We start from the raw sequence: 15485 nt of genomic DNA, 5'->3' as shown, positions 1-15485 counted from the left end.
TAAGTAAAATAGCAAAGTCAGCTCCAAGCTGTAGCCAGACACAGAATGCAGCTATTTCAAGGACAATTTCATTGAAAGTGACAGTAAAATTATTTGCTGTTCCTTGTGTGATGTCAGTATTAAGGTGGATGGAAAACATGTAAAGACAGACTCATCATCAGCAGTTGGTTTACTCATTGCTGAGCGTAGTGACCTCATTTCTTCACTTCATTAATAACTGCATCCTTAACAAGATATTTCCTTCCTAAGCGGTCTTCAACTCTTCTAAAAATTTTGACAGATGTTAGGACTGGTGATCTTTGCTTGGTCTAAACATCTACTTGTTGTTCTGCCTCTTGGTCTGGTGCCTTCAATTTTTCCTTGCAGAATGGTCTTTTCTAAATTGTCTCCTCCTCTCCTCAAAATGTGTCCCAGGAACTGGAGGTAACTTTCACCAACGCAGGAAGATAAATGTTTTGTGATGCTCAGTTCTTCTATAATGGAGGCATTTGTTTTTCTTTCTGTCCATGGTATACAGAGCATTCTCCACCTACATCGCATATCAAAGGCATCTGTTCGGTTCATGTCACTAACCTTCACAATCCATGTCTCACAACCATACAGAAAAACAGAAAACACCAGTGATTCCACCAATTGTATTTTCACTGTTCTGGATAATGCCCGGTTCTGCCAGATCTTTGTAAGTTTAACTATTGCAGCACAATTTCCTGCATTACTGATTATGGGGGCCAGATATACACAATCATTCACCCACTCCAGATCTTTCAGAGTACTTCCATATAAAAGACATAATATCACTTTTGTTTTTAAGGCATCAGAAAAATAAAGAACTTTGTGGGAAAGCTTGGATACAGTCGTTCTACAGACATCTTAGAAGAGAACAGCAAGAAACAGAATGATTTCTTCATCGGCCTTACAGCTGCCTTTGTGCAATGCACCATTCCCTTTCATAAAGTAAATATGCCTTCAATGAAGAATTTCTGTGCAAAGTACGTGGGAAGATCCATCTTGCATAAAAGCACCCTGCGAAAGAATGACTTGCAGCCTGTATACAAAGCCTGTGTAAAAATTATTAGAGAGATAATAGGAAAGCATCCCTTTAATTTTAATTGAATCAAACACCTGATTGTTGTGTCTTCTACAGCTATTACGCAGAGTTCCAATGACTGCTGCTGCAAGCTCTGGCCCCCAGGAATACTGTTACGGTGTAACGCAATTTACTCTACCCTGTGAACCTATTTTGAACTGGCAATATCGCCGTAGAAAATTTTAATCTTTCTATATGTCTAAGCGCACGGATTCCCTCGTACTACTACGTGCTTTGGTGATACTAATCGAACTTATTTATAATTCTTATTGTGGACTGATGGCAACGTCTTTGGATTATCGCATTTCTGAATTGTACAGACTGTTTCATTTCTCTTACAATAAGTGCTGCTATCTTCTGCCAGACACCCACAATGAGTTTCCCCTCCCCTAGCGCGCTTCTACCTATCAGAGCGCGGCTACTTCCTCATGGAGAAAACCTCGCCATTTTGTCCCCGACAGTACGCATTGAGAAGTCATGGCAGGCGGTTGTGTTAATTGGAGGCTTAAGATGTTGGCGTCAGGTTGGAGTGAAGACCCCGGCTGAGAGTCTTAAGATGTGGGTTTTAAACCCAAATTACTTTGTCTCCTGCATCGTCCTATTATGATACTTTTCGGCTAATTCTGACCTGGGAAAAGCAAACTCATCATGAAGGATCTGTAAGTATGTGAGGAACCAGCTCATCATGGCTAAGCGTCAGCTTCACCCAAGTAAGTGGCTTCATCATTTGGCAAGTTATATCCTGTGATTATGAAACGGCAAGGAAATTCGTGTGATTCGTGACTTGAAAATTATCTCCTTCAAGGTGGAATTTCGTGAAAATAATTATTTTGGAAATTACTAGCAGAGGGACGTGTGTTAAATTCTAATAATATAATTATTGGTATGTAACAACTACAAAAATGAGGAAAACCTTTTAAAATTAACTATCATTTTCACCCGTTAATGAACTTCATTGATCATGTAAATTCAAATTGTGTCGGGCACTTAATGCCATTTATACTGCGTGAGGTTCCGCAGAAGCATATAATTCTGGTTTCCTTGGTTTAAAATGAATAACCTTGCTTCTTTTTTTTTCTGGTATTTAAACTTTTGTGTTTCCTGATTTTATTTTGTTTCCTGCCTTTGTTGTGCTTGTACCATGTTTGGTTTGGCGGGCGTATGTTTTCGTTGCTATGGTAACGATTTGTTTTCGAGAGATGATGGTGATTGTTGTTTTTTGTTTTGCGTGTTTTATTGTGGAGCCGGAGTTTGCTTAAGAATTTCCGCTTTCGGTGGAAAATTTATTTGCTCCTCACTTGATCTCTTACGGTTTTCTTCCTTTTCCCCTTGTTTACTGTGTGTGTTTTCCGTGCGCTAATCTTATTTGACCCCTCGTAGTTTATTAATTTGGCTAGACTTCTATGCTCCTGCGAAGCCTCCTCTTATTAAGAAGGTGCAATGAAACTCGTTGATTGAGTGGCTTTCCCTAGGTTTAATACGTTAGTTTTAATTTCATTTTAGTTAGTCTAACAAACGGGCCCCGTTTAAACCTTCTGTGAACAATTTAAGTTTTAATTCGAATCATTTTCTGTTATTATAGTAAGGTTATCAAGGTGTACTGTTTCTGGTAATGATTTAGTGTCTTTAATTAGTACAACCTTCTGTTTTTAAACTAATGATTTGCATCAGTATCATTTTCTGAAAAGGACTACGTTTTTCAGTTTCATCCGTGTATTTTCTATTATTCACTAATTGTTTTGAACTACTTAAAATACTTTTATTCCCTCAGATAGGACGATGTTCTTTTGGTTTCATGTTAAGTTTTCATTCTTTAATTAAAAGTTTATTTCATTGAAACCAGTGTCTCCTTTATTATTTGTGTGGTTCAGCGCCGAAACAAGGAATTTTTATCCATTTCCTCTGGGAGTTTTATTTGGGCCTTCCTGGGTAAGTAACTGTTGGATGTAATTTTCCTATCCTTGTGACTGATTTCCTTGATTTGTTTAATAAACTTTGTTTATTTAACACCGGTTTATAGGTAGTACCGACCGGTGCATGTTTGCTAACCGCTAGTGTAGTGCCTTACTGCGCTGGTGGTTTAGTAAAGTGGTAGCAGAAAGCTCTGGTTGTCTTTTTTCTCTTGAGGGTGCTGCTAACCATTGTCCTCCTTTCCGCTTTTTTTTCCCCTGGGTTTTTGTACTTGTGAAGGCGTTGAGGCGCTGGATTATGAAGGATGACTGTGTATGGTAATTATATGCATAATTGTGAAAAGAAATGCATTCATCTTGTTTAAACGTATTACCTTTTGTTTCATGTGATTATCTTCATGGAGTTCTGTGTCTTTCGCCTTCGTGGTGTTTTGGTGTGTTTCGGGTCAAGTGTATGCGGTTGGTAGCCCTGTTACCAGTTGTTTACTCTCGCTGTATGCTGCTTCCTCGTTTCCTGCTTCTCAGGTGACCTGTAACTTTTCCTCTCTTGTTTCTTCATAAATTGGTGAGTACGGCATTATTGATTTAATTTGGAATTTGGTGTATTATTGTAAACCTTGAAACTGTTGCTAGTATTTATATTTGGACACAAATCGATTGAGCTTGGGCTTTGAGCATGCTTCGGTTTGCAGTGTGCTCTCCGTGATTCGTGTGACATATCTGTTTTGATATTTTAAAAACTACGTGTGTGTTCTCAATACTACTTCGGTGTGCATTAATTGTAATTTCTACTTGCTAAGCTCGTGTGATTTTATTCCCCGTGTGAAGTGCAGTTGGTTTTGGTTTAAAGTATAATGTAATAGTTCGTGATCTGGGAACACTTTATTGAATTATTGGTCCTGGTCTTGTTTTGATTCCCAGATTTAATATGGTGATTATTATTATTATTACTGTTTCCTGGCCTGTGTATTTGTCAAGGTGTGTACCTGCATTTTATATGAGAAACTACTGTTTCTTAATGTGTTCTACTGTGCTAGTACTGGCGTGTGAACGGAAATTTTACTTAACCTAAATTTAGGCCTAAGCATCGTGTGTTATTCGTTTGTGCTACTGGTATTGTACCATCATATATTGGAAATTATCTTCTCCTAGCATCGTTATTACCTGGTGCCACGTATTTTAATTATTTCTGGTGTAGTGTGATTTCTCTGGCGGTCGTGTTTTCCGTGCCCTTTGTGCATATTTATGTATTAAATCGACCTTGGGCTTGCTCGTACGGTTTTAATGCTAGCTCTGATTTTTCTAATTTAAGTGAAACCTAACCGGTGGTGAATTATTTATGCTGGTTTTGAATTTAACACGCTCTATTGTGTATCAGTAACCTTGGCCTGGCAACCTTATTTAACCATTATTATTACACGCAGTGTCTTGTGGCCAGTTACGTTATTTACTGGTGTGATAGCTTGGCAAGCCTGTTATGACTATATTAACCTGTGTAGCATCTGTTTTGATGATTTATGGCCTGTTGATGTGATGGCTCTGCTTTTGTTGCGTGTTTGCTGATCTGTGGTAGCTGTGAGGTTGGGGTTTGCAAAATTGCATGAATGAAGTATTTCATTTTTACCCTGTCTCACGGTTGGTATGGGTTGGCGAACTGCTGGGCAGAGGTTTGAGTCATTCACCCACCTCGACCTTAATATTATGTGTTATGGGGAAGGCATTGCTTACGGTTGCATACGGTTAACTTGTGAACCTTTTACCTGCGATGCATGTGATAATGTACTGTTGGAAACTACCTAAGGCCGAATTGATATCGTTCTTATGCTCGCCTTGCTTCCTTTGAAAATTTATTGTGATCTACGGTTGAAAATTGTTGAATTAACCTTATATTTGGTATGAGCTGCTATGTATTAGTGACTTATGACTTATAATTTTTTCTGAAAAGTTTAAAATTGGTAACCTTTCTGGGCTACTTGGGGACCGGTCATGCTTTCTAGTAGTGTCATCTTAACTTGATTTTGAAATTATATCTCCTGTATGATTTATTTTGGTAATCTGGGGCTGTCGTTGGTGATGTGTTCGTGTACCTGCTGGGCGATTCCTGGCCTAGGCTGATTGTGGGACTGGTGTTCGCCTATGGCGTGAATATGTATTATTCTTACCCTGTCTCGCTGTTGGTGTGGGCTGGTGGGTTGGTCAGGGGTCACTCGAGTTATTTCACCAAGGATTCTGTTTAAATGGGGTTATTGTGTATACATTCGTTAAGGTTGAATTCTGTCAGGTCGTAACTGTGTGGATGTCTTGTGGACTATGTGTCTGGACCTATTCAGGTCTTTACTAGTTCATCCGTGCTGGTTATTGGTTGCTGGTAGTCTTCTATTTCTAACGGATACCGTGCTCCCCTGTTAATTTAACCTGTTCCCTTGTTGTAGTGTGGTCACTTGGTGTGTGGCTTTCCTCAAGTTTCTGGCTCATACATTTGGGTCTTGCTTTATTTATGTTAACTTATGATTTTCAAAAAAAAAAAGGGTTGTCCTGTTAACCTCCTTGCGGCTAGGTCTGGTTTATGTGTGGATATTCTTAGGTGGCTAGTGGTTTCCTGTATGGTTTGTGGTACTCTGCCTGGGTCATTGTGTTCATGGAATTCCTATGTTGTGAAAATTTATAACCTATTCTTATTTTATTGTATTCCATTTTTGAGTTGTGGATTCCATCGGCCTCCCTACCATTTCTACTGTGTTGGATTGCTGTTGAGCTAATGTGGTCTGTAGCCTGAGGATGGAAAGGCCTCTTAACCTAATAGGATTGGGTGCAGATCGGTGTTGGGTGATGATATTGGTACCAAGTTTGTGTTGTTTGGGGTTTATATTTCGGGGTGGGCATGATAGTTTCGCAGCATGTCGTTGAGGGCTGTAAGTGTCCCCTTTTCCCTTTTGGGCTCTGGCGCATGCATGTTGGAGCTAGTCATGGTTATTTTATGGTTTCTGTGTTGTCTTGTTGGCTCATTATGACATGTCAGGTATGGACTGGTGGTTGGTCTTATTATTGTACCTTGTGTCTTCGTAGATCTGGAAATACCCTTCGGTGTGGGTCTATTGCTCTGATGGAATGATTTTAACTTGTGTTATGTAACTTGTTGGTTTTGTGAGTCCTGGTTTCTTCACTTTTGATCTCACTGCGTTTCCTGTTGATCTGACGTTATCTTGTGTTCTTTTGGTACTTCTTGTTAAAGCTCAGTTAATGTTTACCTGTCACTCTTTGACATTTTTTCTGTTCAGTGGATTTAATTTGTCTTTTGACAAGATTATTTGGTCATCTTGCCGTTCTATGGGATTATTAATCTGGTATGGGACGGGTTGTTAGTTCCTGGGCGGTACCGAAGTCGCCCAACTGTTAGATTATGGGGTCTATGTGTTGAGTTCCTTTATTCTTCATTATCATTGAGCATTTGCTAACGTCCTGCCATCTTTTCTGCCATGTATATTTTATTTTACCTTGTTTCCTGGTTGTATGGAAGGGTACCTGCTTAGCGGTGATGCGGCAGTATGAATCTGCGGATGTCATATATTATTAGGCCGGCTAGTTCCGAGGTCTTGCAAAAGACAACCGGTAGTTTAGGTTGCGTAGGTCATTGCTCTAATTTCCTGGTGGTCACTTGGTTTGAGGTGGATTTCATCACCTTTTCTTACTTAATCAGGTGTCCTGTGTGAAAATATGTTGTTGTGAATTCAATGAAGTTTGAGGATATGTGACTTCGGATTGGTTTTCCCTCCTGAATTTCTTTCATCCATTTTCTATTCCGTTATTCCTTGGTGTTATCGAAGGAACCATTATGTGTTTGTTATTTTCCATCCTAATATTATTTTGGGCTTGGTATTGTTGTTGCTTGTTCGGTTGTTGATGACAAACATTTAGCGCACCTCACCATCTTATAGTATCAGAAGTCTCCTTCCGTACTGCCAACGTTATCTTGTCTCGAAGATTTTTCCTCTAACCCTAAGATATTTTAATTTTCTTAAACTTGCAGCAGGTGTCTGGCATTGTTGAAATGAAGTTATGTTTCCTCTCAGTCCTCTTATTCAATCAAGGTAATGTGTTGTGATTGGGAATGTTGAACCAGAAATTGGTGCAAATTTTACTTGATGCCTGTGATAGTCGTGAGAAATTTTAAAATGCATTAATTGCTCATCGAGCGGTAGTATTGAGGTGGTTTGGTTCTAATAATTTGAAATTAAGTGTACCTTCGGAATGTCCGCTCCTGTAATGTGTTATGGTTAGGAATTTTGTACCTCTGAAAATACCGGGGCTTATTTTATGTCCACTGTGATGTGGTTGGTCGTGACCTGGTTTGGTAAGTACATGGGATGTATGCCTTAACTGTGTGTGTTACCTAGTGTAGTGTTCTGTGGTGGTACTGTTATTTAACTTGGCGTTGTGGATTTTTGATATTGTGATGATGTTAACTGGTAACGGATTTCCGCCGTGTGGTGAATCGGAAATTGATTATTGCTCTGCTTATTGAAATTGGTGTCGAAATTACTATCTTCTAAAACTCGGACGTGTGCACTTAAAGTGTTGTTCTTTCTGTATGGGTGGTATTTGTCGAATTGCTCATGTTTGTGCGGTTTACTCTTGTACTACTCCGTAGGCAAACCTATGCTCTTATGTGGTATGCTCTGGCCCTGACTCAGTCGATTGTAGTTGAGATTTTAAATTTAATTGACTGTTGGATCTTAGTATCCGTCGGGACGTAGTCACCAATTTAACCCATCCTTTCTCTGTTTTCCTTCTTTGCCCTTGTGCGGTTATGGTAAATTTAAATTTTGTTTATGAAACGAGAGGCTGCATTTCTTGATAATCTAGAAAATATTTATTTCCTAACCTGTAATAAAGTACTTAATCTTAATTTTCTTTAAACGGGTGAATTGTAATATGTAACAGGCTTTACTGGAAGCGCACGGCCTAAAGAGTGTAAATTCAGCTAAACCTAGCTGTTATAAACGTTAGGTAAATGGAACCTTGTTTGAGGGAAGCGTGATCTCTTTACTGAATTCTTGCCACCACAAATTTGAACTGAAGTGAGGATTGTGATGTTAATATGATTCAAGGTTCGTGTGTTATTATGCATACATGAAGTCGTCATTTGTGGTCTCTATCTAATGAGGACTTGATTTGAAATTTAGCTTACTTCTTGACCACGAACTGAACTGGAAGCTATATCAGTGAATACACTAAGCTTCGGGGGGAGAGGGCTGTTACGGTGTAACGCAATTTACTCTACCCTGTGAACCTATTTTGAACTGGCAATATCGCCGTAGAAAATTTTAATCTTTCTATATGTCTAAGCGCACGGATTCCCTCGTACTACTACGTGCTTTGGTGATACTAATCGAACTTATTTATAATTCTTATTGTGGACTGATGGCAACGTCTTTGGATTATCGCATTTCTGAATTGTACAGACTGTTTCATTTCTCTTACAATAAGTGCTGCTATCTTCTGCCAGACACCCACAATGAGTTTCCCCTCCCCTAGCGCGCTTCTACCTATCAGAGCGCGGCTACTTCCTCATGGAGAAAACCTCGCCATTTTGTCCCCGACAGTACGCATTGAGAAGTCATGGCAGGCGGTTGTGTTAATTGGAGGCTTAAGATGTTGGCGTCAGGTTGGAGTGAAGACCCCGGCTGAGAGTCTTAAGATGTGGGTTTTAAACCCAAATTACTTTGTCTCCTGCATCGTCCTATTATGATACTTTTCGGCTAATTCTGACCTGGGAAAAGCAAACTCATCATGAAGGATCTGTAAGTATGTGAGGAACCAGCTCATCATGGCTAAGCGTCAGCTTCACCCAAGTAAGTGGCTTCATCATTTGGCAAGTTATATCCTGTGATTATGAAACGGCAAGGAAATTCGTGTGATTCGTGACTTGAAAATTATCTCCTTCAAGGTGGAATTTCGTGAAAATAATTATTTTGGAAATTACTAGCAGAGGGACGTGTGTTAAATTCTAATAATATAATTATTGGTATGTAACAACTACAAAAATGAGGAAAACCTTTTAAAATTAACTATCATTTTCACCCGTTAATGAACTTCATTGATCATGTAAATTCAAATTGTGTCGGGCACTTAATGCCATTTATACTGCGTGAGGTTCCGCAGAAGCATATAATTCTGGTTTCCTTGGTTTAAAATGAATAACCTTGCTTCTTTTTTTTTCTGGTATTTAAACTTTTGTGTTTCCTGATTTTATTTTGTTTCCTGCCTTTGTTGTGCTTGTACCATGTTTGGTTTGGCGGGCGTATGTTTTCGTTGCTATGGTAACGATTTGTTTTCGAGAGATGATGGTGATTGTTGTTTTTTGTTTTGCGTGTTTTATTGTGGAGCCGGAGTTTGCTTAAGAATTTCCGCTTTCGGTGGAAAATTTATTTGCCCCTCACTTGATCTCTTACGGTTTTCTTCCTTTTCCCCTTGTTTACTGTGTGTGTTTTCCGTGCGCTAATCTTATTTGACCCCTCGTAGTTTATTAATTTGGCTAGACTTCTATGCTCCTGCGAAGCCTCCTCTTATTAAGAAGGTGCAATGAAACTCGTTGATTGAGTGGCTTTCCCTAGGTTTAATACGTTAGTTTTAATTTCATTTTAGTTAGTCTAACAAACGGGCCCCGTTTAAACCTTCTGTGAACAATTTAAGTTTTAATTCGAATCATTTTCTGTTATTATAGTAAGGTTATCAAGGTGTACTGTTTCTGGTAATGATTTAGTGTCTTTAATTAGTACAACCTTCTGTTTTTAAACTAATGATTTGCATCAGTATCATTTTCTGAAAAGGACTACGTTTTTCAGTTTCATCCGTGTATTTTCTATTATTCACTAATTGTTTTGAACTACTTAAAATACTTTTATTCCCTCAGATAGGACGATGTTCTTTTGGTTTCATGTTAAGTTTTCATTCTTTAATTAAAAGTTTATTTCATTGAAACCAGTGTCTCCTTTATTATTTGTGTGGTTCAGCGCCGAAACAAGGAATTTTTATCCATTTCCTCTGGGAGTTTTATTTGGGCCTTCCTGGGTAAGTAACTGTTGGATGTAATTTTCCTATCCTTGTGACTGATTTCCTTGATTTGTTTAATAAACTTTGTTTATTTAACACCGGTTTATAGGTAGTACCGACCGGTGCATGTTTGCTAACCGCTAGTGTAGTGCCTTACTGCGCTGGTGGTTTAAATACGATACAAAAGAATATGGTAAGCTGTTACTGACCAGGCACCATACATGTATTCATCATTTGGACTGTTGGAACTTGTATCTCAATCTCTCTCATGTAACCTGTGTTGCTCATGCTTTACATAAGGTATGCAAAGCAGTCAGAGGTGAATACCAGACAGCAAATTCCTTCTTATCCAAACTCGAAGAAAGATCGCAGGCTTGCCTTTGCCCAAGTTTCCCATTTCAACCAGATGGGGAACATGGATTTCATGTGCTGTTTTTATGGGTGAGGATTTTAACAAGATTAAATAATTTCTTGTCCTATTAGGAATTTGCAGTGTATCATAGGCAAAGGCTTTATTGAGGAATCCAAATTTGGAAACTGAACTGTATGTAGTGCCAGGTGAAATCATGAGGTTTGAAAAGAAAATATTGTCCAAAGAGACCCAGTGGAGTGTGGTAGATGTGAACAGCTTGTATGGATTTGCTATAAAGGCAAATTGAAGTATATACAAGAATCCAGACATTAAAAAAAAATCTAATAAAGTGTGATGATTCAGAATTCAGGATAAAAACTTATTTATGAGTAAGTTGGCCATGTGGTTAGGGGCGCACAGCTGTGATCTTACATTCGGGAGATAGTGGGTTTTGAACCCCACTGTAGGCAGCCCTGAAGATGGTTTTTTCTGTGGTTTCCCATTTTCACACCGGGCAAATACTGGGGTTGTACCTTAATTAAGGCCACAGCCGCTTCGTTCACACTTGTAGCCCTTTACTGTCCCATCATCACCATAAGACTTATCTGTGTCAGTGCGACGTAATGCCAGTTGTAAAAAAAATTTTTTTAAAAAAACCCTTCAATTTCACAGCTGGTTTCAGTTGATGTTAATCCTATTTTAAGAGATTCTTCATTCACAGAATGTTGCGAAGCAATAAATATAACATTGTGTGTACATTGTGTATTCCATGAATGTGCTGAACTACGTATTCAATTGAATTTTTTTTTTTTTTTTTTTTTTTTTTTTTTTTTTTTTTTTTTTAAGGGACTAATATTGTCCTTTTTCAAGTCCTGTATTTGCTATGACTTTCCCCAATTTTGTTCTTTGATTAAAATAAATTCCCTTTAAAATCCTATCCATAGTAATAACACTTTTCCATGGCATTTATGCTGGAAGCACTTCGTCCCTATCGTAGACAAGCTTACAGCTAATTTTTATCATTTTAGTATTCGGTGCACGATTTTAGTATACTGTGTGTTTGAAGGCTATCCAGTACATGATTTCAAGTATAAACTTTTACCACCCATATTTATCTTTGTCTCATGCTTCTTCCCTTTTTGTGTACTTACTGTATATATCTGACTTAATTCTTTTCCTCCTATTTCTGTTTACTCCCTCCTCCCAAACTGGCCTGCCATTGTATTCGTCCTATTATGTACCTTTCTTGTTCCTATCTCTCCATACCAGTATTTGATTTGAATACATGGTTTTAGTATAATTTGTATTCACAGGCAACCTGTATTATTGTACAAGATGGGTTAATTCATTATGAATAAATCAGATAATAATAGCTTGTCTTCACTAATAACAGAATTAACTTTATTTCCCTAACTGTTCAATATTTGTGAATTTATTGCCTGTTACCTTCATAGCCCTGTAATGGTGCTTCTGGAAGTGATTTGAAATAATTAATCTATCTGTGAATTCTTTTCCAGGGATAAAGCAGGTGGGTATGGAATACAAGGCCTTGGTGGCAGTCTTGTGGAGAAAATAGAAGGTGACTATTTCAATGTGATGGGACTGCCACTTCATCATCTATGCAAGGAAATATTACAATTGTATGAGTGCCTTCAATGATTTGCTATCCAGTAGTATCAAGACGAATTGTGAATTCCTGACTGGCCAAAGTAGATTTCATGCCTTTTCTCTTTTACATTTTGTGTATCTTGCAGCTAAAATTTGATCCCTGAAGAGGATCATGCTAGAGAGAGAGAGAGAGAGAGAGAGAGAGGTAATCATACCTGCCAACTTTCCTGATTTAGGCGGGAGACTCCCGATTTTCGACAGCTTTTCCTGCTTCCCGATTACTCTATTATTTCTCTCAATTTTAGCTTTTTTTGGTGAACTTTAAAAATGTGTTTTCAAATCCTGCCATTTCAGCTTTCTACACAAGTGCCGGAAGTCCTTCGTTCATTGCTGCTTTCATATGAACTATCGGCATTTATTAATGCGATAAATGCGCGCTAATGTGCGATGTTTATTGAAACCAGTATATCGATTGTCAATCTCTCATTCTCGCGTGCTGTGTTCGTGTTCGTTCACATCACATCTAATTCCCTCCATGGGAATTCAGAATTTTCCACATCACTGTAGTCGATTCTAGACACTATCGCTAGGTTTGGACTCTTTTTTAATAATTTAGTGACAGAATTTCAAAGATTGCGACTAGTGACTTTTCTAGAGATTTTAGGAGCCATTTGGAGACAATTCTGGCAAATTTTAATGTACTACTTGATAAAAAATAACATTGCGCTTCGCATAATCGCGCGGGCGTGTGATGCAGTATATTCTATGCATTTGCTAAGTAATGGCATCTAACTGCATGACTGATTCACACGTGTGGAGCATGAGTTCATACTATTTTCGGAAGACTTATCAAAGACCGATCATTTCACTTGCATACTTCCTGTGAGGGAATACAGATATGTAATTTTTAATCTGGTAGCCTCGTATAGCAGCATTCGGGTTTTGAGACAATAAGTGTTGCAATATACCATTGTACTCCTGTATTGCGTACAAAATGTAGAACAAGCAGTTTTGACCAATTGTATCTCCTGATTCCTCCTGATTTTTCCTGATTTTCATATCTAAATCTCCTGATTTTTTGTTTTATACAGTTGGCAGGTATGGGTATTGTTATCCAGGGTTATAAACAGAAAGGATGTGAGACTTTAAATGAAAGTACAGTGTGCACCGAAAAAAACAGTACTGAAAATGTATATTGAACTTCAGCAAGCATAAACTAGACTTACATTATTAATTAACATTTTCACTTACTGTTGGTTGACGTTCTCTATTATAAAAGGATGTTCAAACTGCTTTCTTTGTGTTTAACAGCAGCTCATGACATTCACAAAGTTTTTGAAACCTTTGCAAATGAATGTTGCTATGAAAAAACTGCTACAGTATTTTCCTGTAATTCCACAGTTCTTGCAGGTGGGTTTTCCAGAAAGGTGGACTAATTTAGCATCAAGTGGTATAAAGTCAGGTGAACGTGATGTTTAACCCGACAGCGTTGAGTGACATGTAGCATACGTCATGTGGTAGTAGTAGTCTTCTGGTGTGGAGTGACGTGTCTAATGCGTTCTGTCGCACCTGCATTGTCGTTCTGAGTTTCCTTAAGGGGCTCCCATAGTATGAATATTTGCCGTACAAATTTTACACATTCCATTGTACCTTTTCGCAAGAACCAATTAAGGTACAATTCTAGAAATAAAAATAAAAAATGGTGTCTTTGATGGCTCTTAAATACTTTAACACAAGGATTTCCAAAAATATAAATTCGTTTACCAGAAAAGACATTTTTAGAAACTATTTTTTTGGAACTTTTTAAGATGCTCTCCAGTCCATAATTCAATAATACAATATCCCTGTGTTGAATTACTCAGTCATATAGTTTCAGTAAATTCATGCAAATAGCTTTCAAGAAAAGGTACATCAATTCTTTCAAAATAATGAACTACTGGGAAACTGCTGTCACAGTTTCAGTGCAATCCAGCGCCATAACTTGGATCATCTGGATTCCACTGGTAGGTTTCTTCCAGCCTTCTCTTTAGTTTTCTTCTGTTTCCTCTTGCCTCTCCTTCCACTTCTGTTCATACTTTCTCTGAAGTACACTCTACTCTTTCTTTGTCAAACTTGCACGTAGCTTTTACGATGTGATACTGAATGGTGTAAAGATTGCCACACCTATAGAGTTTCCTTTTAAATAATTTATTACGGAAATTTTTAGGTAGCGGAGCTGTATGTGTTATATACCAAATTGAAGAGGGCAGCTTAAAGGTGAAGATACAGCAAAAAAAAATTTGAGAAAGTTGTCAATTTACCCCACTGGAGCCCCTTAAAACTACGTCCAAAATCTCTTCACAGCTATCTAAATGGAACTACAGTCTTTCGTTTCATACATCTATTGATTAATTTCAACAGTTTTTCACCTCACTATCGATGTGTAAAAATAGACTATTTGTTTATGTAATCTTCCCACCATGGCATTCATAAACAAAGATAATTTAACCAACAGTGCTGTAGAAGGCATTTTAAATGAGTGTTTTAGTGGTTCTGAGGACAGTAATTATAATTTTAGTGAAGGTTCTGATCACAGTGATGTTGTCGAATTAGACAGTGCTGAGTGTGATTCAGAAGAGACTGTCAATGGTAGAGCTGCCTGTAATTTATACTGGGAAGATACGGATAATTATGTGAGTAGGAAAGAAACATTTTGTAATGTGTTTGGACCCCACGGCTTAAGTCTAACTGTAATTGAACCAGTAAAGGCTTTCAAACTGTTTTTTTTTACTCTTGATCTCTTCCGGCTGTTTATGACAAACAAATTGCTACCCTGAGCAATATATGAAGTCCTCAGGAACGTTATTTCCGTTTCGATCTAGGGTAAGGGAATGGATTCCAGTAACTGAAAATGAAATGTATGTTATTTAGCTCTCATCATGCTGAAGGGAATTGTACAGAAACCAACTTCTAGGTCATACTTCTCGAGAAATTTTACTTTTGCCACACCCCTTTTTGGATCTGTCATATCTCTAGACAGGTTGGAACCCTATGCAAACTACTTCATTTCAGTGACAACGAAACTAAGCACACTGCATTTGGGGGACCAAAATACTATTTCCAATATATACAATTATCACATATCTCAATAACAGATTTCAGTCTCTTTATTTACTTGCTCAGGATATTCCTATTGATGAATCCTAACTACGTGGAAGGGACGACTCTGATTTCGGCAGTACCTGCCACTTAAATCTTCCAAATTTGGCATTAAAGCATGCAAACCGTGCAAGTCTAGCACTAAAATATCTCTGGTCTTTCATAGCATATACAGGACTGGACACTATAAGTTTACTAGAATATTCTTTTGTAACCAGCAATACAACTAAAACCATGGCTATAGTCTTGACCCTCATTGAACCCCTTCTTAGAAGGGCTCTGCCTTTGCTAAAATTTGTAGATGACATGTTTGTGATAATAGATAACCGGAAAAATA

General features: G+C 38.0%; 1 protein-coding gene across 2 annotated transcripts in view; it reads left to right on the top strand.

Annotated features, from left to right (window-relative positions):
- LOC136872402 (dTTP/UTP pyrophosphatase) overlaps positions 1 to 13244 on the top strand; it is a 72351-nt gene extending 59107 nt beyond the window's left edge. For both annotated transcript variants that reach the window (XM_067146220.2, XM_067146221.2), the window contains one exon: positions 11920 to 13244. In XM_067146220.2, the coding sequence (XP_067002321.1) occupies positions 11920 to 12061 (142 nt within the window). In that variant the 3' untranslated portion in view covers positions 12062 to 13244. The remainder of the gene's footprint in view (positions 1 to 11919) is intronic.
- The last annotated feature ends 2241 nt before the right edge of the window (positions 13245 to 15485 follow it).

The sequence above is a fragment of the Anabrus simplex genome, chromosome 4 (assembly GCF_040414725.1).
Source record: "Anabrus simplex isolate iqAnaSimp1 chromosome 4, ASM4041472v1, whole genome shotgun sequence".
Taxonomy (NCBI): Eukaryota; Metazoa; Arthropoda; class Insecta; order Orthoptera; family Tettigoniidae; genus Anabrus; species Anabrus simplex.
Note: the sequence above shows the minus strand (reverse complement) of the source record. Positions and strands in the feature narration are given on the sequence as shown.